This window comes from Hirundo rustica, chromosome 5, assembly GCF_015227805.2.
Source record: "Hirundo rustica isolate bHirRus1 chromosome 5, bHirRus1.pri.v3, whole genome shotgun sequence".
NCBI classification, from domain to species: Eukaryota; Metazoa; Chordata; class Aves; order Passeriformes; family Hirundinidae; genus Hirundo; species Hirundo rustica.
In genome coordinates this window covers 59,944,514-59,968,916 of record NC_053454.1, presented here as the reverse complement: position 1 = coordinate 59,968,916, position 24,403 = coordinate 59,944,514, and the positions used below count along the sequence as shown (strand labels likewise).

Below are 24,403 nucleotides of genomic sequence, written 5' to 3'. Positions count from 1 at the left end.
CACCGGCCCAGCCCTTCTCGGGCGGCGGGGCGCAGGGTCCCCGGGCGGGCCGGGCGGGGCGGGCCGGGCCGGGGCGGAGCGGGCCGGGGGCGGGCCGGGGGCGGGCCGGGGCGGCCGCGGGCCTTTAGGGCCGGCGGGAGGCGGTGCCGCCCGCTCCCCGCTGCCGGCGCTGGTGTCGCGCCGCCCTGCCCACCATGGAGGTCGTGTGGGCCGTGGGGCAGGTGGGCGCCGTGTGGCTGGCGGTGGTGGTCGGGCTCGTCGTGCTGCCCTCGGCGCTGGGCATCTCGCTGGGCATCTCCGAGGCCTATATGTGGGTGCTGGTGAAGACGCTGGAGGTAGGCGGGAGCTCTGGGGGGGAAGGGGGCTGTTCCCCGCGGCGCTGCGCCTCGCTGGCTTCCCCCGGGCCCAGGGCAGGCGCGGGGCCGGGCGGGGGTGGATGTCCCCGGGGAGCGCCGCTCCGCTCCGGTCCCAGCTGGCCCCTCCCGTAGATGAGAGCGGGTGGGTCGCGTCCTGCCTGGCATCAGCGCTGCCCGGCCGCAGCTTCGGGCTGCAAGCCCTCGGGCAAAACTGGAGCTCTGTGTTAATTTCGCGGTTGTGTAGGCTGCGGAGCGCTCTCCCTTGAACCCGCGGGAGAGCGGGATAAACCTTGTTACCTAAGGCTGTACCCTGGCCTGGGCGAGGCTGTCGCTGCTCGGTGGCGGCGGTGCTGCACCTGGGGGAAATGATGCCGGATCGTAAAGCGCCCGTGCCAGGAGTGCTGATGCTCAGAGGCGCCGACTCCCGTCCGAGCTGACCCTCTCCAGCACCTCAGTTGCCATCTGCCCCTAAATTCTCGGCGATAGCCAGTTTCTCGCAGTGGAACTGCTTTCTGCATGGGGCGTGTTTAATACGTGTGTGAAAACCCTCCCTATGAAGCTCATGGAAGTGGCGAGGAGGAGTGTTTTTAAATTGGTGCTGGACATGATCAGATTTAAGTATTTACTACGTTTTTTTCCAAGGAGGAGGGGCACCGCCCCAAAAAAACCGAACATCTGTAAGGAGGAAAAGTGAAATGACTCAGAGCACAGTCAGTGTCCGTGTAATGTACATCAGTTTGTGACCATGGAAAGTAGATTTTGTCTAATTTAAGCTTGTTCCTCGAGGTTTTCAGGCAAGCCTTGTTCATGTACTTCAGTGCCTGGCTTAAAAAGAAAATCCCACCTATTAAATCAGCACTTGTTATTTCTGGGACTGTGAATAGTATCAGGATAACTGCTGAGGAGAGAAGATGCAGTTGTTAGCGGAAAAAAGGATTTGAATAGCAGAAGCTGAGGAGGTAAAGATCACCCTGGCCTGAGGGAGCAATCCAGATGGCCTTGTTTCTGAGATGTGAGATAGTCTTGTTTGGGTAACTTGCCTTCACCTGTAAATAACCGCAATTTGCATTCTTTATTCCTAGATCGTTAATCATTATTTTTTAGCGCCATCAAATGTTGCAACAAGAGGTGACTCAAAATGTTTTGGGCAAAATTATGGAGAAGTATCTGATGGCATATCCACGGTGGTTAATTGTGAGGGCTCTCCTATTGCCTAAGGGAGGCAACAATGACTTATCTTTCGAGTTACCATTGCCTTCGCATTAAATACTTTCTGGGGTTGCATGACGCTCAATGTATTAAGAATTATATTGATACATAATTATATTAGGCATTGATGTGATATAAAATAATGTATATAAAAAAGAAAAGGTGATGGAAAACTGGAAAGTGTTCTGAGAGGAGTCAGCTAAGTTGGCCTTGCTGTGGGAGAGTGAAGAAGCTCAATCCACCCAGGTTTTCTGCTTATCTCAGTTTGGCCTTGCTTTGCCTGTGAGTTCTTTGTCCTCGGAATACTTGCATGGGGATAATCCCTGAAAGGAAGTGGTTTCCTGTGGGATGTCTCCTCTTCCTTGGCTCACAGTTCTGCCTTGGTTAGAAGCTCGGCAGAGGCTGATTGTCTGCAGCCAGGCCCAAGCAGCGCCCGCAGGAGCACCTGAAGTGTAATATCTAAACTGTGGCTATTAATCAGAGTAATTTTGGGATACGTACTGTATCCTTACATCTCAGACTTTTAAGAAGTAGGTTATTAAGTAATTTGGAGAGGTGTATTTCTTTTTATAAGGGATAGTTATTAATGACTATCGTGTTAACAGTGAAATGTGCTGCTAGCTGGGTGTCAGAGACTTCCTGGGATGTTGAATTGAGTGTGCACGTTTTCTCCTGGGAAGAGTTTTTTGGCTCTGTGAAGTCACAGGATGCTAATGGCTGAGGCCTTTTTCAGCAGAATGTTAACTTAATAGCTTCCTTAAGCTTCCTCTTCCGCTCCCAGCCCTGCATCTCCCCAGGCCTTTTCCCCTTTCCCAGGAGGAGGGTGGGCTCTTGCACCTGCAGAATGTCCAGTCAGGATGCTGCTGCTGCTTTCGTTGCCTCTTTAATGGGCCAGGTTCCAGGAACTGTCTGCAAAGTGGAGGCTGTTTGTGCATCCCAGCTGTTCCCCGGCTTTGCCTGTTCACATCCCGTATCTTGGCGTAGCGTTAGGACACAGTGGCTGTGGTTTGTTTCCTACGTGGCCTGCGTTGTCAGGTTACAACGTCTGCTTTATTAGAGTCAACCTATTTTGAGGGTCCAAGTCTGTCCATAGTTCAGGGACGCTTCTACAGTTTGCTGTGATGCCTCTTTAGGTCATGCCAGATAAAACAAGACGTGCAAGAATGAGTCTGTGGTGTTCAGTTGCTGTGTAGGCTGTGGAATATGGAGCAAGTTGAAGATGATAGGGGCTTGTGCTTGAAATTTTTCCTGCCAATTAAAAAAAAAAGTCTTTTTTCTGCTTGTTTCAGAAGGGCAGAAGCTTGTTCCCAGTGCTGCAAGCTTGATCTGAGAAAGGGGCGGGGAAAGCTCCTTTTAGGAACAAAGTGTTTTTGTACTTTGACCATCTGACATTTCTGACAAGGGACATCGGTTGATGCACAATAGATTTTTCCCTCCGCTCAGCTGCCTCAGCAAGCGCTTGCTGCTAAGCAAAACGCCGTGTGTACAGATGAGGATGTGCTTCTGTTAGGCTGCATTTGACCCTGAAGTACTGCACTAGGGATTACCAGCTTTATATGGATATATTTTCCCTATGTGATTGTATTTTTTTTCTGTGTAATAAGAGAAAGCATGTAGAAAGTTGTGCTAAAGGGGTACAGCTGGCAGAACACTTGCTATTTGAAAGGAATACCTACGTCATGTGGGTATTCCTGGAAGTGCATTAACTTGCTTCTAAATTACCTTACCAAACTCAGCAAACCTTTAGGAGATTGCTCATTTTTGACGGTGGCTTTCCTTCCAGTGTTAATAGAAGGATTTCTGGCACCGTGTTAGTATATATTTTTGAAATGTGTGAGTACTGCTGCAGAAATGTCTTCAGCAGCTGTTTGCCCCTGCAAGGAGCTGCTCTGCACTAGTCACCTGCCGTCCTGATGCTTGTGAAGCCACTTGCCACAGAAATATTCTCTACTGCTGAAATTCTGGGGACTGTCTCTTGCAGTCATCACAGCATGCTGCATTACTCCCTGTTTGTTTTTCAAAGTCAACAGATAGCTTCCAATTTTAAATTTACTGCATCGTTATCTCTTGGTCTCCTTTTTGCTCTGTCTTAATCCATTGCCTCTTGTGAGCTCTTAATATGATTTGGGGCTGTCGGGGGGGCCCTGCAAAGATGCTATTGGAGCTGTCTTGCTAAGCACTGGAGAATCCAGGCTTTCAGCAAGTCCTTTGTCTTTCATTGAGGCCCATAAAGCAGCCACTACCACAGAGGATCAGTTTCTCTAATTCCATCAGATTGTAGAAAATCTGGAGGACTGCTTTGGACTGTGTGTCTATATATTTGGCATTAGCAATAAACCCCCAAAGTGATGATCTCTGCTTGATGGATTGCAGCTCACCTTGTTAAATACTGTTTGGTTTTTTTTTTTTTTCCCAGTCTGCTGGTGGTTTTTTTGGGGTGTGCCTTGCTGCCTGAGACAGTAGTTGTCAACAACACTTTGTGCAGACTGCCCTGCTTGCCCTTTCTAATGGGAAAAAATTCTTGTGTTTTCTAAAGTGTGCAGTGGATAATACTTGTGAAATATTAAGAAACAAGAAAGCCTGAGGGAAGTGAGGTCTTTAGGTCGCATTTATGTCAGGAAACAAACAACCTGGCTATTAACTAACATCACATTTTTGTCTGTTTCTGGACTAGTGGTTTGTTGATGACAGTGCACTCCCCTTCCTAATCTCTTGAGGCTTTTTGTGGGGGCTTGCAGTGAGCAGAGGGAATGCCTCTTGTGTGGCTGGCTGTAATGCACAGCAGATGCTGCACTTGTAGGTGTTGTTTATGTCCTGTAACTGATCCCTCGGGGTTTAACAGCAGCCCCTTGTAACAGAAGCAATTTCTGATACCTTATTTTGCTGCCTGTCGGGAATGTATTTTTGCTAGACAAGAGTGTAGTGTTATTCGGTAGCTGGAGGTTAAGCCCAGGTTCCTTGTGTCGCAGATGACCTTGGCAATATGAATGGACCTAGATGTGAGGGGAAAAAGGACCTCTCAGTGCCTCAGGTCAAACCAAACTGGAGGTCATGGCTGTGCAGGGCAGGTGGGGTGGACTGTTACTCTTGTCCTAGGTATGCCAGGCTGCAGTTTCTTCCCATGAGTCACCATCAGGACTGTGTGTGGTGATGGGTAGGAGGGTGGGGAAGGGGGAAGGAGAGGATTTAAGCTGATAAATAGATGAATCATTGTGGGCTTTGACTGCTGCTTGTGTAACTCACTGGCCTCGGCAGCAAGCTTTGCTGACTAATGTCATTGCACAGAGTCAATGAGGGCCTCTGTCTGTGTAATTGGTCTCCTTCAAGGACTGCTGGGCAAAGGAGAATCCAAGAGCTCTGAAAGCTGCCAGCTCAGATGGTAATGAGAGGCATGTCTTGGAGACGTGCCTGATGTGAATGATGCACCCTTCTTTACAGAGCTCACGCTGACTTTTGGGATAGTATTTTAGCAAATTTTGTGCAGAATCTTGGAAGTAAATCCCCATCCTGTATTAATGTAGACCCCAGTCCTTTGAAGGCCTTTATGTATGTTTACCCCAGATTATCAGTAAGTTTGGCAGGGCTGGGGTTCCTAACACCCTCGGCTGTGGTTGCATCAGTAATTAATGCACCACATTACAGATCAACAGCTCCTGTCTGAAACTGCTCTCATTTTTATAGCATTTGGACACTGTTAATACGGAAATGCTGTTAAAAAAACAACAGCAGCTGTATTCAGAACTTGCCTTGAAGTAAGAGTTTGTGAAGCTGCTATAAAAGAAGCTGCTTGGCATTCCTTTGGCTGATGCCAGTGGTGTTACCCTGTAAAGCCAGACTCTTAATTGTGTTGGGATACCTGTCCACCAGGAATGACTTGCTATGCAACTCCTTTTTGCAGAAGAATTTGGGAAGCTCCTTGGAGGCAGTGCCGAGGGTGTCCCATCAGAATGAGAAGTGCATGGGACATGAGAGAGGACCTTTTGCCCTGACTCGGAAATGATTGCTCCTCTTGGTGGTGGTGATATTCTTGCCTCACACAAAACAACCCAGTAACTGGTATGCAGATTTTGCTGTGTTGCCTTAAACAAGGTGGTATTGTGTGGGATGTGCTCTGCAATCTTTCTGTTGTTATTGAGGTTTGGAGAGGTTCCAAGGAGTGCTCACCTAAAGTAGCACATAAACTTTTGGCCCTGCCCCGGTGGTGCCTTTAAAAGAGGAACACCAGTGGTCTGTCTCCGTGTGATTGCAGATTTCAGTCCTCTCTCTTCCGGAAAATCGTGAAACATTGTTGAGTCAGAAGTGATGTAAAGGTGGTAAATGAGGTGAAAGGCTAAGCCCCATTTCTTAGGGGAGCAGGGCAACACTGAGGTGTTCCTAATGATTTGCTTTTGATCCCAGCAAAGAATGTCTAGAGGCGCTTTCATGCGATAACGTGTCAGGCTTGGCTTTGGAGATAGTCAGGCCTCAGAGGCAAAAATCACACAATTACAAGAGATATCAAAAGCCCTTTCTAACTCCAGATAAGACAGTTGCCAAACAGACAAGTATCTTTCTCAGGTACAGCCTTGGTCCTCTATATGTGGAAGTTGCTTAAGTGATGTGTAAGTGAAATTGGTTTTTTGGCCACTTTGGATCTTTTTTTTAAGGTGCTGATAAATTAGAGGCCTTTCTAGGAGGATAAGGAGGGAGAAATTTTCGGGGGAAAGTTGATGTTTTCCTTGCCTAGTAAAGTAAATCAGATTCTGCATTGTGTAGTTAAAGCACCCAAGCTACTTCCTTGTCAGCAGTTAGGATACTGAAGTTTCAAAATCAGACTTGTGGTGATGTTTGTAGTTCTGGGATCATGCTGTTTCCTAACTTTACATTTTCAGTCCAGTGGGTAGCCCCATTGTAGAACTATTCCTAATCTGTTCAGGAGCCTGGTGTTTTATACTTATTCCCCAAGGCTGCTTCAAGAATCCCTACTAAAAACACAGGTCTGCACCGAGGTCCTTGGGACTGCCAGCTCAACACCAGCTGGGAGAAGCCACTTAGATTTGTGCCAGTGTTACTGAGAGATCCAAAAGAGTTGCCAGTCTGCTTTTTGCTAATTTCCTGAGCAGAAGGGAGGCTATGGCTTACAATTGTTTGATGCTTTGATCTCTAATATGCAAACGTGTTTTCCTCTCTGTGGGATGGATCAGGTCACGTCGTGATAGCTCTTTGTAGCATATCATTGTCCTTCAGCATAGGAATCAGCTGAGGCAGCGATGGATGGCACACATCCCTGGCTAGCAGGAGGGAAGGGGAATTATGTTACTGCAGGTGGTGTCTCTTTTGTTTCCCAGCCTGGATATAAACAAGCTTTTTCCCTTGATCAAAGTTGAGATTCTGGCTTTGATGATAATGCCGTTAATTCAGGTGCCTGAGAATACCTGAAAGAATTAGATGTTAAGTAAAAAATCTCACTTCTTGCTCCTTCATTGCTGGAACAGGTATAGTTTTTGGAAATATGATAGATAGAGATAAGAAGAAAGCTAACAGAGAACTTAAAACTTGTTTGCAGTATCATCTGGTAGATGTGGGTCCTTAGGAATGCCCAAATGCTCCAGACCAAGAGGGAGAGCTGCTCTCATCATTGCCTATTTTATTAAGTGTGCTTAAATCCCATGAGAGACCTGGCATGAAATGTAAAACTGCCTCAGCTGCTGGCTTGTGGAGCACAAGTCAGCTGTCCCCTGGAATGCTCTGTGCAACCTTTGTACACGATGCCACGCTGGTGTCAGTCAGGCTTGTGGCAGCGCTCCCGTCTCCTGGGAAGGCACGGGTAGAGGGCAAAGGGAACTGTCCTCTCCAGGCTTTCTCTTTGCCACTGTTCCCCCATCCCCCAGGTGCTGCTGCACCTTTCTGGAGTTTGATGGACCTGGGGAGCAAAGGTCAGACCATTTAGGAAGAAGGAATGTGCTTTTCTGAATAGGGTTGATAAACGCATCTGAGCAGTAGAAACTGACTTGAGTTACGTGACCCTGCAGTTTCCCTGCTTTGGGAAGATTGCACCGCCTCCTTTGCATAGGAGAATGTCAGAGGATACTGCAGTACAGGGGGGTGTTGCAAGCATTTGGGCATTACAAAGGCCTGTCTCAGTAGCCTGTGTCCTCATGATTTCTGCTGAGGCTCAGGCTTTGACTAGAATGAACCCACAACTGCAGGATTTCTGTAGCAAGAGCTTTCTGAAGGGAGTGTTGCGTTCTCTTTCTGAGCACCAAACAAAGTGTTCTGCCAGGTTTTGATTATGCCTTTGAGAGGATTTGAAAGATGAAAACTTATTTTTTCCTGCTGGTGTGTGAGGCTGAGACTATTAGCCAGATATGCTGTTGTTCTTCTGTGTGATAAGTGAATCAACTGTTTGTGGAGATTTTAATTCACTGAGTTCAGGGGCTCAAGTCTGGTCGGAAATTATTGCGTAAATGTATTTGCGGGTCCCTCTGCACCCCCAAATTCGTTCCATAGACAAAATGTAAAATGACAGTGCTGTGAGTAGGTTCCTCCTTGAGCAGTGTTTTGGTTTGGTATTTCCCAGAACTTTAATGGTCTCAGTACTGCTGAGAATGATGTGTAGCTAGAAAGTTTCTGAAAGTACTTGAGGACTACAGAAAGAACTGAGTTATTCCTAGAGTTAAAATTAATTCCTGGAAGAGCTATTGCCTTAGCAGCAGCAGAAAAGGGGAAATGGACGACTGTATTGGCAGGGTAGGTTGTGATTCAGCAAGACCTGATAGAGTAAGCAGTACTGGCTCATACTGGGAAGTTATTTGGTGGAGATAATGCCATGAGTCAGGATGCAGACCTTTCAAACGGGAACTGCATCTCCATATGTCCCGCAGCTCGTTTGGAGGGGAAAGCTGGAAAATGGTTTAACATGGGATCCTGGGTCCTTCCTGTGCAGACCAAGCATCATCTGTATGCTCTTTAAAAATAGGCCTTTGATACTGATTAAGCTATTATGATTTGAACAGGATAATATCTGGTCTGTTGATATGAGCTCATTTCTACCAGGTCATCTGTCTGCCTTGAAAATGCCCATTGTAACAGTATTCCTAGAAGTAGAGAGGAGTCTGCTGGAAGAAGAATTGATGTGGGAAATGGGGAACCATCGATTCAGCCTTTTTTGACAGAGCTTTTCATCCCTTAACTCTGACATCACAGACTTTGGGGTGGAAAAGGATTATAGTTATTAACCCAGTAAAAATGAAGCTTGAGATAGAGGGGTGTGTAAAAGTTCTCTGGAACTGAGTCAGAGAGAGGTCAGGAAAGCCCTCTGCCCTGAGAACAGGTTAAGCTGGCTCCGGTCTCATCTGGGCTGGAAATGAGGCTGAGTTTTCTGACTCTGATGTGGTTATTCCAGAGGGTTTTGCAGGAGCCAGGCCAGCTGGGAAGCTTTGACACTCACTGGAGAGCAGAGCTTACTTTATTCCCTGTTTCAATCTCATTCTCTCAGACCGCCCACAGGAGAAGAGCGGGTTAACCCCAGTGAGCTGGTAACCCTTTCCAAGGGCAGGGGAAGTTGCTCTCTGTAGCTCACCCTAAAGCCGGTGAATTGGCCTGTTTTTCTGTCACTCAGAGCTTCCAAATGGGAGCTGAGAGGGTTGGGGTTGTTCAGCCTGGAGAAGAGAAGGCAACTGGGACACGTTGCCCAGAGAAGCTGTGGGCTCTCCATCCCTGGAGGTGTTCAAGACCTGGTTGGATGGGGCTCTGAGCAACCTGATCTGGTAGAAAGTGTTCCTGTCCATGGCAGGGAGTTGGAGTTAGGGGAGGATCTCTAAGATCTCTTCCAACCCAAACCATTCTACGATTCTGTGAAGATGCTGAGAAACGAACAATTGCAGAGTCAAGGGAAATGTCAGGTTTGTTCAGCTTGGAAAATTTTTGGATGCGATCCTTTTTGGGTTGAATCTGAATTTAATTGAAACTTCTTCATGCTGCAAATGCTGGTTTTGGTGAAATCAGCTGTGTGCAGGCTTCAGTTTCACTTAACCCAGTTAGGACTTTTTGGTTTTTATGCTTCAGTATGATGAAACTATTCTGAAAGAAGACAGGCTGCGTTGTGGTGTGTCTGCCAGGTTTGTGAACATGTTCTGTGTCTAGCTCAGCCCCTGGGGCTTTCCATGCAGCCTGGACTCAGTGGCTGCTGTGGCAGCAGCAAGGCTGACAGAGGCCTTTCAGGCTCTCAGTGGCTGTGTACCTGAACTGGAACAGATGTGAAGCACTGAGCTGGCTCTCTGAAGACTGAAAGCAGAGTTGGGAAGTACTGACTGGCACAGAGTGTTGTTTTGGTTTGGCTTTTTAAATTGTTATTAATTACTCTGAGTTCCTTCATAAGAGCCGTGTATGGGTTTGTGGACACATCTGAGGAGGATGTATGATGATTACCTGGCAAAGATATTATTTGAAAATCACAACATGTCTTTGACTAACTGTTGGGGGTTGTTTTGGTGACGTTTTTCCTTAAGTGAAGCATTTGTGAAATGAATGTTTTCTTTCTGTTCAACAGTGGGCCACTATCCGGTTACAGAAAGGTGCCAAAAAGCGTCAGCTGCAGATGCCACGGACTCCTACTGCTAATGGTGAGAGCTTGGGGTAAAGTCACATTGATGAGACTGATGTTGTGATAGTGGAGTACTGAGGCCTTCTCAAATGAAGCAGTTAGATGTGTGCATGAGAGAGCTGGAGAAGGGATGGGGTGTTGCATGCTCACTGCAAGTCATGGTTTATCCTCAGGCAGCTGCTCACTCACTGCCCCAGTGGGACTGGGGAGAGAATCGCAGGGGCAAAAGCCTGAAAACCCATGGGTTGAGATAAAGACAGTTTAACATGGAAAGCAAAAGCAAAGCAAAACAAGGAATAAATTCCCTGCTTCCCATGGGCAGGCAGGAGAGCAGAGCCCCATTGTGGGTAACAGTGACTTGGGAAGACAAACACCATCACTCAAAATGTCCTGCTTTCTTCCTTCTTCCTTACACTTTATATCCTGAGCATGATGCCACATGTTCTGGAAGATCCCTTTGGTCACTTTGGGTCACCTGTCTGGGCTGTGTCTCTTCCCACTCTCCCAAGCACCCCCAACTTCCTCACCAGCCTGGTCATATGAAAAACAGGAAAGCCCCTGGCTCTGTATATCTTGCTCAGCAATAACGAAAACTTCTCTGTATTATCAGCTGTGTGTTCAGCACAAATCCAAAACACAGCCCCATACAAGCCACTCTGAGTAAAATTCACTCTACCCAGATGAAAACGAGCACACTTATATATCTAATAGTTTTGCAGTGCTGCTGGCTAGCAAACAATTCCTGCAGAATAAAACGCTGCTTTTATTGGCTTGTGCTGAGTCGTTGAAAAATCAGGGGATGAGGAAATAAAGGGTGTGAAACAACATGAAATTTAACATAACGAGGTAGAGCTTAAGATGGAGACTGTTCTCTGTTGATGGAAATTTTTGTGTTTAAATATGAGGTTAATTTTCATCTTGAAATTGGTCTTTACCTTGATGCCTGCAGGGTTGCTGGCCAGCTGTCTCAGTCCTAACAGCATTAGAGTGCACTTAAATATTCTCTGAAGTGATCTAAGTGTTTGTTGGACAGCACTTTTCTTTCACAAGCTCAGTGTTTTTTCTGCGGTAGGACTGCAAGTTGAAAGGGTGTGGTGGGCTACTTGTCTTTTTTTCAGTCTGCTGCTACTGACCTTTTACCCTCTGGAGTTAATATCAGTGTTTGCCCAACTTCTTACACTCACTGTCTGCAGAAAGACAGCTGAAAAGTTGCTTCATCTTTCTTTAGCCTAGTTTTGAAATTAGTTCTTTAACTACATCTTAACCCGTACTGAGTGTGAGTTGTGGTGGACTGTAGTAGGTCAGAGTTGGCTTTAAGACTTTGGAGCCACGAGAGAAGTCTGAGTTTGCCCAGGAAACAGGAGAAGGCTGAACAAGGCATTGCAGCCGGTTCTTGTTTCCTCCTGGTTCCTGAATGCTTCAGTTTTGTTATTCAATTGCTCTGTTTTGACAGCATTTGGCAGCAGTGTGAGCATTTTCTGTGTGCTCCCTCCTTGGGCTGCACAGCTGGAAGCAGGCCCAGCCTGCCACTTAGCAGATGAGTCAGTTGTTACCTGAGCCTGTGGATTAGCTCATGTGAACATGATCCAGTAGAGGGGACTGAATTGCTGAGCTGGGTCTGTGTGTTTCAGCTCCAAAGGGATATCCTTATCAATACTGCAAACACCAGGAGTGCACTGTCTGCAGCCCAGGCATGGAGCTGGCTTCCATGGCAGCAGGTGCAACTGTCAGCATCTGTGATAACAAACTGGAGAAACTGCACAGCAGCTCTGAGAACAGATTAAAACTTGTCTTGCTTGATTGCTGACTTTCAAGGGGCTGAGGAAAAGTACATCCTGTATCATTCATCAGGGTCCTGAAAGTTGTGGGGTTTTTTGGGAGGAAAGGGGGAAAGGCAAGGTTAGCGGTCCTTTCAGCTAATTGTCGGTGACATGTTGTCTGCTTCCCAGGCTGCCAGTGATGCAGGAAGAAATCCTTTTCCTTCCTGTAAGGCTGATGGTGCCCCATCACGTCATGGGCCAGTGAGAGGGCAAGAGACCCTACTGTGCTGCTTTAGCTGTGTGGTAGGAGCTGCCATCCTCCTGGACATCTGATCATTCCTACACATAGTTATTTCTTCTCTAGTAGAGGGACATCAAGGGAGAGAGGTCCTAGCTCGTAGATTGTTCTGTGAAATACCTTTAAAATAATTAAAAAAAAAAAAAGCTACAAGTAGCTATTTCTCCTGTGTGCAGCTGAGGGATGTGTAGTGTTAGTATGTGCTGTGGTTGAGTGCATTAAGTTGAGTGTACTCCACTGTCTGGAGGACCATTAGAGATAGTAAAAATGGCCTGAGGTAATTAATACAGATGATTGCATGCAGGCTACATTCAAGCAGTCTTATGGGTGGGGATAGACAATCACAGTGGTAGCCTGAAGCCCTTTTTAATGTCTTTTGTATATCTGAAATAAAAAGTTAAAACTTTTCCCCAGTGGAGATGGCTCTTTCTGCTGGAAGCTGAAGTCTTAACTGTTCCTTACTTGAGAAAGTATGAGGAGAGATGTGGTACCAAGCTGTGCTCCATATCTGGCTCTTGGGAATTTTTTAAGCATAGGAGTAACTGACTTGTGATTAGGAGTTCCTGGTCATGGAAGAAAGTACTTGAGGACCAGGGCAGGTGTTGTAGGTCCAAGAGTGCATTATGTAAGTTGGCGTCCCCTGAGGTGACAGAACCTGAGCAGACAGAGAGACTCAATGGCATTGCACAATATTTACTGAGGGAGGAGAAACTCCTGCTGATAGTGAATTACAGAGGAGTTGATTAAAACAGGGTAAAGGTAAATGTTTATGTGTGTGTCTGCACCCATGTGTAAGTGCTGAATGCGTGTATTACCTCTTACGTATTTCCTGACCACCCAGCCGGTACTAGGAGGTGGGTCAGGATAGGAGGGAGCACTGCAGATGTATGTGCAAGGGAAGTTTTCCTGTTCCCTGGCAGAGCAAAAATCATTCTCCCCAAACTCCTGGAAATTGTATCTCTCAGTTAAAAAAAAAAAAAAACAACAACAACCCAAAAAAACCCAAAATGCAAAAACAAACAAACAAAAACCCCAAAAAACCCCAAAACCCCCAAAAAGCAAACCAAAACACCCCCAAAAAAACCAAGTGGGCACAATTGAGGGGATACCACCTTTCTCTGCAGTATCAAATCCAGTGTTCTTTACATCTCTTGGCAGAAGGGGAAGCCAGTGCCTCGGTGTTGGTGGTGTGACAAGGAATAGCTTCAAGAGGAGTGTTGGCTGGTGTAGTTACATGGGGAATTATGTGGTGCTGTCACCTCAAGATCCTTCTCTGCTGGAGGACAGTGTGTGCTGGACCCAGTGGTAGCTCTTGGCTGAGCAGGTGCTTGGAGGGCAGGTGTCTCTGTCACTGCAGCTGAATAACCAGCTCTCAGCTCTCTGTGTGAGTGCTGGCTGTGTTGTCTTCAAGATGGGCTGAAGAGAGACAAAAATGCTAATAAGAGGTTTGAAAATTACATTCAATAAACGAAAAGCCTATGCAAATAATGTTAGTAGTATCTCATTACTACATAAGTAGATACTACCAAGGAGCTAATGAATAGATACTACTAAGTAGATCTACTTACTATATAAGTAGATAGTGTCAAATTTGAGCCTGGTATAATCGGTTGACTGGAGTATGTGAGCTTGAAGGCTGGGGCTTGTGCTGCAATATTGAGAAAAACAGTGACTGTGGCTTTTTTTTTTTTTTGTTGAGAGTAATGTTTGCTGTACTCCTGCGTAGTGCTGTCTTTGGCAAGCTCAGTTCTGCCCATGGCCAAGGGATTAAAGGCCGCTAAATGTGATTTGTGATTACAAGAAGGCTAAGTACATCACCAGAGCAGCGTGTGTGTAATTCTGTTCGTAACACCTTCACGTGCTGCTGGGATCTTGGCCTGGAGTAGCTGTCCCAAGGCCGCAGGACAGCTGGTGCATGGCAGTGTCATGTGACAGTGACGGCACAGGCTGATGAGGCAAGACATGACAGCCCTGCTATCTCTTCTTGCTAGCAGCGTGATCAACTTGGACCCTGGCCCAGCTGCTTGAGTGGTGCTGGATAAGGAGGAAACATTCCCAGCTCTGGGAACTGGAGAGAGGGGTGGTACTTGTGTGGTGGGTGCTGGAGTGTTCCCCTGGTTTCTTGCCTACAACCTGTTTCCAGCAGCACAGAGCAGACAGGTTGGTCTGGGTCGCCTACAGTCCTGGATATTTCAGAGTCTGGAGACTGTCGGAGTGCAAGAAAAGCTGAATCAAAAACTAGAGCTCTGATTTGGGTTTGGTGTATGACATAAGCATAGCCCATTTTGGTAAATGTTTGATGTGATGCGTGCTTGTATGATTTAGATCCCGAAGAGCATGTGGCTTTTTGGGTGTGCCATAGTAATGGTTTATATTTGTAGCTTGTGGGCAGTGTTTCTAGGACAATACAGTCAGGTGGCCCCCTGGTACAACTGGAAGTTGTGGCTGCCATGTTCCAAGCTGAAGGTGCCAACAGGTTTTGTTGCAGTGTTGTTCTTTTGTAGTGTTTACTTACCTCAGTGGTTTGTGGGACTTGTATCTTGGAGCTTCCTGTATTGTCTCATATGTACGTATGTGCGATGGGAAGATTTACCTTAACACTTGTAATTTAAATGTTACGGTTATTGGCACAGGAAATATATTGAGAGATTTTTCTGCAGGCAAGGCTTCATTGGGAGGAAGATTTCCTACAGAAACACATCCTACAATGTGGACAGCTCCTAGCAGCTTAACGAAATTGGGTTCTGTGTCCTCTCCTTTTTTTTTTTTTAATCTTAGCATGGAAGCACAGAGATTATGCAATTTATCAGAGGGTGTCTGACAGTGGCAACCTGAACTTGGACCTCTGTAATCCAAGCTGAGTGTCTCAGGGGATGGTTGTTCTGGTTCACTGTTATTCTAGATTTCTTTGGTCATCAGTTTCTGGAGCCAGACTTGCTTACCAGCAAGCAGCTACTTGATCTTTGTTTAGCTTACACAATTTGTTCTTGCCTTTAAAAGCTCTGATGAGAAATTTGTGCTTATCAGATCATAAGCTTAAAACATGAAAAGGGTCGAGGAGGGGGAATACCTGTTGTTTGCACTGCAGTTCTAAACTCTCCAGGTTTCTCTCCAGGCATTATGTATTCAGAGTTCAGCTGAAACAGCTGTTAGTGATGAACTAAATCAAGGCTCCTCTAGGCCCAACTTTCTTTGATGTGGTGTTTTGGAGGGTTTTTCTTTGTTTGATTTCAAGTAAAATCAAATTATATAGTGTGGTCTGTCTGTACTTACGGAAAATATTTGTGCTCTGAAGGCAGGGAGGTGTGTTTGGCTCAGAGCTGGTCCTTGGACAGTGTTGTGGTCTGGGGCTTAGGCAGCATTTTGGGTGTGGGACACCAGAATGTCAGGCAAGAGATGGGAAGAGGGAAGCCTCCATCAAGGAGATTGGATGCCCTTAAATACAGAGAGCACAGAAGGGAATTTCTTCTGAAAGCATAAGAGAATCCCGGATAAAGTTTGATTTGCCTTCTTGCTTGGTGTACAGTGGGTAACAGAACTTGATACAGTTGCTGCTCAAGGTGTTGGTGTGAGGAAGGGGAGCTGGGAGTGGCCTCCTGCAGGATGTGCTGTGTTCAGCTGCACAGCTTCTCTTCCTGCCCTAGGAGGGGCTCTGACAGTAAATTTATCTCCTTGAGTAATACAGAGTGACAGGTGGTCTGGAGGGTGACTGTTACATCACAGAATTATTTTCTCAGGTGGTTACCCTTTTCCTTCCCAAGGTATCATTGAAAGGGATGAAACACCTATGGAGAAAGAAATCGCCCTTCTGCATGGAGCAGACTTCGAATTCTCCCACATTTTCTACTTCTGCAGAAAAGGGTTTGAGGCCATTGTGGAGGATGAAGTCACTCAGCGGTTTTCCTCAGAAGAGCTGCTCTCCTGGAATCTGCTAACAAGGACTAATGTCAACTTCCATTACATCAGCCTGAAGCTGACAGTTGTGTGGGTCATTGGGGTGATAGTGCGGTACTGCTTCCTGCTGCCCCTACGGTGAGCTCTGGTGCTGAGGGGTTTTGTCAGCCTGGGAACGGGTAAATTTGTGTTTTCTTGGTGAACGTCATCTCAGCTCTCTTTAACCCAAAAGCAACATTGGCAGATATAAAACATTAACTTGCTTAAAGGCTCCTTTTATGTTAAGAAGCCCTTATTCACTGTGGAGAGTAGAGTAGGGCTGGTGGTCACCTTTTCCATGAACGTCTCCCCTAAGTCCATGTGTATTGGCAAAATAAATGTAAGCAAGCTCTAAAGGTCCCTGACACTGTGTGCATGGGAATATCTGGATCAGCTGCCTTTGCCACACCATGACTCTAGGCAGCAGGGCAGGGAATTGCTGAGTTAGAGGACTGCATATGTCAGGTATCTGAGGAATAATGGAATTTCTGCAGTTCCTTTCCACTTTAAAGGGGGAAAGTGTTATTACAATGAGCAAAGCTCCTTGCTTAGGTTTAATGTCTGTTTTGTCTGTAGTTTTACCCTCGCTGCCATCGGGATTACGTCAATGATTGTGGGAACGACAGCAGTGGGACAGCTGCCAAACAGCAGGTAGGCACTGAGTGCGAGGGATGAGCTCAGCAAATTGCATCAGTGCAGACAGCTGGAGATTAGGAGTGGACAGACTTTTACCTGTAACAGACTACCGACAGTCCATTCCACCCACAAATTTGTGGACCTCGTTTTAGTGGCATTTTGAATTTGGGCTGAGGTTGGGTTCTTGTAAGTCTTGGCACTGAGGTTGGTGATTTCTGATGGGTTCCTCCTGCTGCAATGAGATACTCAAAGGAGGCATTTTAGGGCAGGTAGTAGCGCTGGGATGAAAAACACCCCCCAAAGAGAAGACAGCCTTGCCTAGCTAAGCGGTGCCAAGGGTATGATGTATCTTGGCTGAGCTGCTGTAGCAAGTGAGTGGTAGAGCTGGGAACATCCCTCTGTGCTCCAGAATACCAGGAAAATTTCAGCCCTGAGTTGTGTTGAGTAGGCTGGAGAATATTGCATGTCTGTCTTGCTGCTTTCCAGGATGCTTCAGATGTCTGATTTCTTTTCAGTATGAAAAACTACCTGAGCGAAGTGGTTCACCTCACGTGCTCCCGCATCCTCGTCAGAGCTCTGTCTGGTACTATCCATTACCATAATAAGTGAGTGAGCAGAAGTGTGTATATGCTTGTATGTGTGTGACATCCCACTGGAAATGGGCACTGCTCTCTCCTGAGCTGCAAGTTGATGTCACACACGAGGCTGACTCGCCTGACAGCTTCATGGAACTATGTGGTGTGTAGTGTGGTGCTTAGTGCACTAGCGGTCTAACAAAAAAAATATCTAACTGCAGGGAAAACAGACCTCGGAAAGGAGGAATTTGTGTTGCCAACCACACATCACCGATAGATGCGATCATTTTGACAAATGATGGATGCTATGCGATGGTATGAGGAGATCTAAGATAACCATAGCAGAGGGACCAGGAAAGATTGTGGGGTATTGCTTACTGTGGGCTTCAGGGCTGAACTTTCACAGCAGAGACGTTTGCTTGAGCACTGGTCAGTGGGGAAAAGTGTAAATTGTGTTGAAATTGGTCTATACTGTGTGCTGGAGAAGTTGTCCTTGGAGTGTCAATGCCAGGTTCTTCATCTGTTGAAGTACTTGAGATTGGCTTCCATGTGAGTGTCCAGATTGTCTCAAGTGAATGCATTTTAACAGTTCCATGGTCATTGCTCAATCCTGGCTTGCAGCCTCCCAGTGCATTTGGGTTTGTTGGATTTTCTTGGAGGGGTGGAGAGGAGAAAGTTCTGCCTTTCAGGTGTCTGAGGTACTCTGATATGCCTTGCTGGGCTTGCAGGTGGGCCAGGTTCACGGTGGGCTGATGGGCATTATCCAGCGAGCCACGGTCAAGGCCTGTCCGCACGTCTGGTTCGAGCGCTCCGAGATCAAGGACCGCCATCTAGTGACAAAAAGGTGAGCTGTGTGCTGGGCTGCCTCCCTGGAGAGGCACCGGGCCGTCCAAGACCTGGATTTGGGAACGAGTTACAGGGGTGCTGTGCGGTGCGCTGCATCGCTCACAGTGACCTGAGTGACCTGTGCTTGCTTGTGTGGGCTTTGGTGCAGTCCACTGCGGTCACAATGTCAGGTTCCCAGCTCACCAGGGAAGGCTTGAAACGTTTGTGCAGCGTGTCATGGTTCAGACCAAAGGCTCTGGGAAGGTTTGGATTGCAGACTGTCACAAAGCACCTCAGTCAGGAAGCCATCGGCATAATAACTAATGTCTGAATTCAGGTGTGTATTTTAAAAGGATGTGAAGATACCTAATTTCTGATACTTTCTGTTGAAGAGGAATACTGATGATAGAACTGGCTTTCTGTGACAAAAACTGTCTCAGTTTCACTGGAAGTTGTGAGCCACTAGAAATAAAAAGCTTTATTTGTTTGAGTGAGAGGTAAAATGTCTTGTTATAGGAATATAAGCTGTGTACAAAAGTGGTTTTCTGCAAAGCATACCCATGAATACTGTAGTACAGGGATAAAAATTCTTCCTAATTTGTAGAGAACTTCTTAGGTTAATTTTGACAGTTTAACTTCTTCACTGGCTTATTGGCCTCTGCACAGCAGGACAGCTTTGCCAAGCTGTCCAAGTGTTATTCAAGTAGTGTGAGCGGTAGGCATTTAAAAGTCCCCTTTTTAAGAAATATGCTGTTTAATAGCAGAGGCTGGGTGAACCACTGCATCAATAAGTTTTTTTCTTATGTAGGCAATTTCTTGAAGGTTGAGTTGGTCAGAGTTAGTTGGACTGGCTTAATGGTGTGTAATTGTTGACCTCTCTCACAGTCAGTAGTAAAATAATTCAAAGGAAAGAAAACAGGATGTTGCCTCAGTGTAATGCTCCAGGGTCCTAAGGGCTGGCACAAAGCTTCAGTTTCTGTAGAAAAGAAAAGAAAGTACAAATTAGTGTCTAGTAAAAGGCTTTGGTTTCATACATATGTAATACATAAAGGTATTTTTAATGCTCCTGCCTGGGGAAAGAAGAATGGGAAGGAGCTCTTTTTTAAGCTTTCCTTCTGCTTCCACAGACTCAGGGAACACGTGGCAGATAAAAGCAAGCTCCCGATCCTAATTTTTCCAGAAGGTAAGAAGTGGAACTACTTATCTCCATTCATTGTAGATGTCACCCCTGTTCTCTTTTCATGGCTTCTGCTGCTCATATCTGTCTTCATCTCTGGCTTCAACTTTGTTAGGGCATTCCTGATTTTCCTCTTTAATATAAGATGAATATAGATGAATATAAGATTAATATAAGATGAATATAATATGAATAAGATGGAGACAACACAATACTGTCCCTGGACGTTGCTTCTCCTGGCAGAAGCTGCAGGCAGAAGAAGGGGAAGGTTGTTTATTTTGCCCTGAGATTATTAATTTGCTGTCCTACAGATTTAACCTCAGCCTTGTGCTTTTTGTCTTGCGCATCTTCTGGCTTCATTCAGGGAGTCAGTCACAAGACAAAGGCTAAAAGTAAGCAGGGGAGAGATGCTTAACTCGGTGAGCAGCAAGTGCAGGCCCTTTATGGGTAAGACCTGTACGTGGATGTTGTGTTGTCCTGAAATGGCTGTGTGAAACAATGACTTTCTCTTCTGGACAGGCACCTGCATAAACAATACATCTGTGATGATGTTCAAGAAGGGGAGCTTTGAAATAGGAGGGACAATCTATCCTGTTGCAATCAAAGTAAGTGGAAATAGCTGGCTGCTGAATTTCAGAGTTGGGCATGGGTTTTTGTCAGAGGGGCAGGAAGCTGTCTCAATACAGCTGCTATTGAAAGCACAGTAGCTCGGGCAATTGGGTGCATGCTGTAGATGGCTCCTGGAGAATAAGTGGCTGAAATTAAAGTGAAGTCCTATGGCCTATAGAGCCTGGCTGGTAGGCTCTGATTGGGTCAGCTTCTTCCTCCAGAAAGCTGGAAGGAGGAGAAATCCAGCTAGTCCTTCCCAGTGCTGAAGGGAAGCATCCTGCTCACAGCAGACTTAATTCTTTTGGGTGTTCAGGCAAACGGGTGACATCTGCTGCTGGTTCTGCCATGTAATCCCAGGTCTGAGAGGCTGTGATGGTCTGGGGAAAGGCTTGATCAATTGGTTCTTATGATCCATTGCAGTATGATCCTCAGTTTGGAGATGCCTTCTGGAACAGCAGCAAATACAACATCGTGAGCTATCTGCTGCGAATAATGACCAGCTGGGCCATCGTTTGCAATGTGTGGTACTTGCCACCAATGGTTAGAAAGGTAATCCAGCAGCTGGTTGCCTGGCTGCTATTTAAGACCTTGACTGTGTCTGCAAGTACACTTTTACTCTTTTTCCCCACCAAAATCTCTACCCACCCCATGACTCCAAATCAGTTTTTTGTACTGAATTTTTGTCAGTGCTGACTGATGTGTGATTGGACTTGGCTTTTCCTGATGCAGCCTGGTACCATCAGCAGTGCATCAAATATGCAAAGGATAGCAGTAAATGCAGTGCTGTTCTCACAGTAGCAATAATGGTAATGTTCCATCTTGTTGAAGCAAAATTTTTCCCTAATTTCAACACCCTAGGGGAAAAATTATTTATTATCACATGGGAACATCAGATTGTGATGCTGGCATTGTAAGGAATGGGTTGTGGGCTAATTTGATGAGGCAGCAGATAAAAAAAAGTTATTAAAGTCTGCTTCAATTGACTTCTATCTGCTTTGATTATGTTGAATTTATGACCCTTGAAGGAAGATGAAGATGCTGTTCAGTTTGCCAACAGAGTGAGGTCAGCCATTGCTCGCCAAGGAGGACTGACTGAACTCCCCTGGTGAGTGATGCCATCCTCGTTAGAATTCATGGACTGTTTGTGGTTAGTTTTGCTGATAGGTGCTTCCCTCCTTAGCTTTGTGACAGATAACATTCAGCATCACTTTATTCCACTCAGGGAAAACAATGGAGTAACTCCACATGCATGTATGTGAAAGTAAAAGATGTATAAAAGTCTTTGAAGCATGTAGCATGGAGTCAGTTTCATCTGAAGTCTTGATGTTTTTGAAGTAGGTCCATTCACAGTTGTTTCTCATGTTGAGATTAAGTAGCAAAAGTGAAGTTTCTTGGCAAATCTGGTGAACCACAAAATATAAAACGGGTCTTGAGGCTTTCTGCTCTTGACTTTATGTCCTGCCTCAACAAGTAGTAGGATAATGCCTAGATTTCATGACACAAACTTGAGAGCAAAATTCAGATGAAGAGAATGGGCAAATAGATTCATCTATGAGACCCAGGTCTGGATAATATAAGGCAAGACACAACTGTAGTGTTGCAGAAGATTGGCTGCCTCTGCAGTCTGGGGAAGTAGCATCCCAGGTTGCCAAGGATTTCTGCTGTAAGTACAGCCCGTTACCAACATGAATAGGCTGTTTTAATGGGCTGAATTCAAAATTTGAACTGCAAAAGCATTGTGGCCTAAGGTAAAGGTTTTAATTAACGTGCTTTAATTTGGATGTTATAGAAGTTCTGAAGAAAAGCCTTTAATCCTACCACTAATAATAATAAATCCTACCCACTAATAATAATAAAATTACCTACCTTAATCAACTGTAGAAATTCAATGTAATGCACAGTTTGATAACGATAGCCATAACAGCCCTGATGGTTTATTGTTCCCTCTTGCTGTGTTCCAGGGATGGAGGTCTGAAACGAGCTAAAGTCAAAGATACTTTCAAAGAAGAGCAGCAGAAAAACTACAGCAAGATGCTAGTGAGAAATGGATCAGTAGGAAGCTTGTCTGCAGAAACCGAGTCAGACTGATTGGTGGTTCTTGAAAAGTAACTTTGCACAACCAGCCTTAGCAGGAATAATGTGGGGTTTTTTAATTTAAAAAAAAAAAACCAACAAAAAACCAAAAAACAACTGACAAAAAAAATAGAGCAAGAAAACAACAAAATCCTTTATTGTGTGTATGCATAATCTCTGTGTGGCTGGTGCAGAGCCTGCCAAAGGCAGTGTCTGTGTTCCTCCCTGATCCTTCTGTCGCTATCCTGCCCCTCTCCATCTTCATGTGATGATGCACTGCAGCTCCTGGTATTCACAAGCTGAATGCCTGCGGAGTTAGAAGATGAAAAGAACACCCCACTTTTTCTGAGTTTGTAAGGATGAAGGGAAGTACACTGAACAGATGCTGTCAGGACACTGGTTGTGAAGATACCTCTTGTTCATGGTACTTTAAAGGTTTAAATGTAACAAAATTTTGTCTTTTTTTTTCTGTTGCTCACAGACTTTTTGTCATAGATGACTTAAATAACATGCTTTAGGATGTTGTCAGATTTGTAAGATTGACTCTTTTTGTTAGCTTGCACCTGGATGTGCAAGGAGCGTGTGGAAGCAAGGGCTGCAGAAACCCTACAGGATGGGAAAGGAGCTGCCCTGCCAAAAGCACAGACCATGGACCATGAGGAATTTGGTTGCCTTATAACGTGGTATTGCCTTTATTGAGAACTGCTGCCTGAGGGAAGATAAGGGCCAAGTCCTCAATCTCCCTGTCCATTGCTGTTGTTGAAATTGCTTTCTTGAGCTCTAAAGCTGTGAAGGTAAGGTACAGTAAGGGTTGGATAATGTAGGCTATGACAGATGAATTTTTGTGGATTGTCAAGACTGCCCATCTGCAAAAATTATTGTTGATGGCTTGAAGTTCTCAAGAGAGCCGCTCCAGAAACACGTTTTGTATTTCCTGGGCTAGCAATAGCTATCACAACTATAAACATAGGATCCATAAGTCAGCTTTGATACGAGACATGGCGTGTCCAAATCTGCAATATACTGCTGTCTGAATGTAATGAGAAATAAATTCTATATTTCTAATGGGTCTTGTGTGGCATCACTACCGTTCTCTAAATCTATATAATCAAAAGAGTTATACTCCTGAGAACTTTATATTGGAATCATGGAAACGTCAATCACTGACATGAAGGACCAGTTGTAGTTCATCAGATTTCTAACCGAATCTTTCCTTTTTTACCCTCTCCTCGGACTCTAGGGCACATAGATGGCTTGGTGTTTATCCTTGTTAGAGTAGGAGTAACTCATCATGCAGGCTCACTTTGAAATTATAGCATGAAGTCGTATCATGAGGGGAGACTTAAATGGGAAACAACTGAGCTTCTAAACTTTTAGCTGAGTTTGTTTCTAAGTAGTCTTTTCCTCTTAGCAAAGAGAAATTAAATTTATTGCTGAAAAAAAGTTACAGTTTTATAAATCAAAATTTAAAAATCTGTTAGAACACAGTCTCCCAGAAAGAGTTCCTGTTTCCCATTATGCACTTACACAAGGACAAATATATGGGGAAGGGTTTTCAGGTTTAGCATGGCAGGCCTTCAAGAAGGAAGTTGTTTATGTTAAAAGGGTTAGAGTGGTAAGACAAGTGAGACACAGCAAAGGCTTTTTGCTTAGAAACTGTGGTCTGAATTGTTATTACTGTTAAGGTGAACTGGTCATGCAAACTTTGGGCTAATGAATGTGTTTGTTGTAATTCATGGATATTAGCTGTGAGCTTGAGCTTTCCTGGATTGCACTTTTACATTAGGAAGCTTTGTAAGGACAGCTCTGCTAAAAACATGCCTGCCTGTTTTATATGCACACACACAAAAGGCAGTTAAGGTAACACATTTGAAAATCTACTCTGTATAAATATTGGGAGATATATATGTTTTGGAAGTTTCTTATAAGGTATAGATTATGATGTTCTCTGTAGATGGAACAAGAATTGTTCTGGTTGAAGGTTTAAATATATGATTCTTAAGAGATCTTTCACAGGCAGTTTATGGGCCCTCTGCTTTCTTCCTGCTTTTGGAGTTGATCATCAGGCAATGGTTTTTTGGATGCTCTGTTAGGTGCATGTGATTACAGCAACAGGATTGTGAGCTTTGGCAAAAGTGCCCAAGGCTGCAGTTTGCTTCTTGCTTCGGGCAAAACTGAATTTTAAGGCAAAAAGCCCTGCTAAGTTAAAGGATAATGACGAGGTAACCCAAGACATGTAATGAAATGCCTGAAAAGCCAAAGGCAATTCTATGACTTAAGTACAAATAATCTCCACTGAACTGATTTTTAACAAAATCTGCCTTATTTTGGAGAGAATTGGTTGAAGAAGTGTGTAGATTTAGCTGTA

At 45.2% G+C, this 24,403-nt stretch overlaps 1 protein-coding gene across 1 annotated transcript; it reads left to right on the top strand.

Annotated features, from left to right (window-relative positions):
- Window positions 1–169: 169 nt before the first annotated feature.
- LOC120753135 (glycerol-3-phosphate acyltransferase 3) lies at window positions 170–23,100 on the top strand. The gene is made up of 12 exons (XM_040065093.2): window positions 170–335; window positions 10,096–10,168; window positions 15,969–16,239; window positions 16,717–16,791; window positions 17,292–17,381; window positions 17,573–17,666; window positions 18,080–18,195; window positions 19,304–19,359; window positions 19,873–19,958; window positions 20,383–20,511; window positions 20,988–21,067; window positions 21,924–23,100. The coding sequence occupies exons 1-12, from the start codon at window positions 195–197 to the stop codon at window positions 22,048–22,050; spliced, it is 1,338 nt and encodes a 445-aa protein (XP_039921027.1). The 5' UTR covers window positions 170–194; the 3' UTR covers window positions 22,051–23,100.
- Window positions 23,101–24,403: the final 1,303 nt, after the last annotated feature.

What these genes read in the sequence shown, in the direction of transcription:
- LOC120753135 (XM_040065093.2), top strand. Translation starts at nt 195, where the DNA reads ATGGAGGTCGTGTGGGCCGTGGGGCAGGTGGGCGCCGTGTGGCTGGCG. An exon ending in GATCCTAATTTTTCCAGAAG is followed by an intron (nt 19,360 to 19,872) that starts GTAAGAAGTGGA and finishes TCTTCTGGACAG; the next exon opens with GCACCTGCATAAACAATACA. An exon ending in TCTATCCTGTTGCAATCAAA is followed by an intron (nt 19,959 to 20,382) that starts GTAAGTGGAAAT and finishes GATCCATTGCAG; the next exon opens with TATGATCCTCAGTTTGGAGA.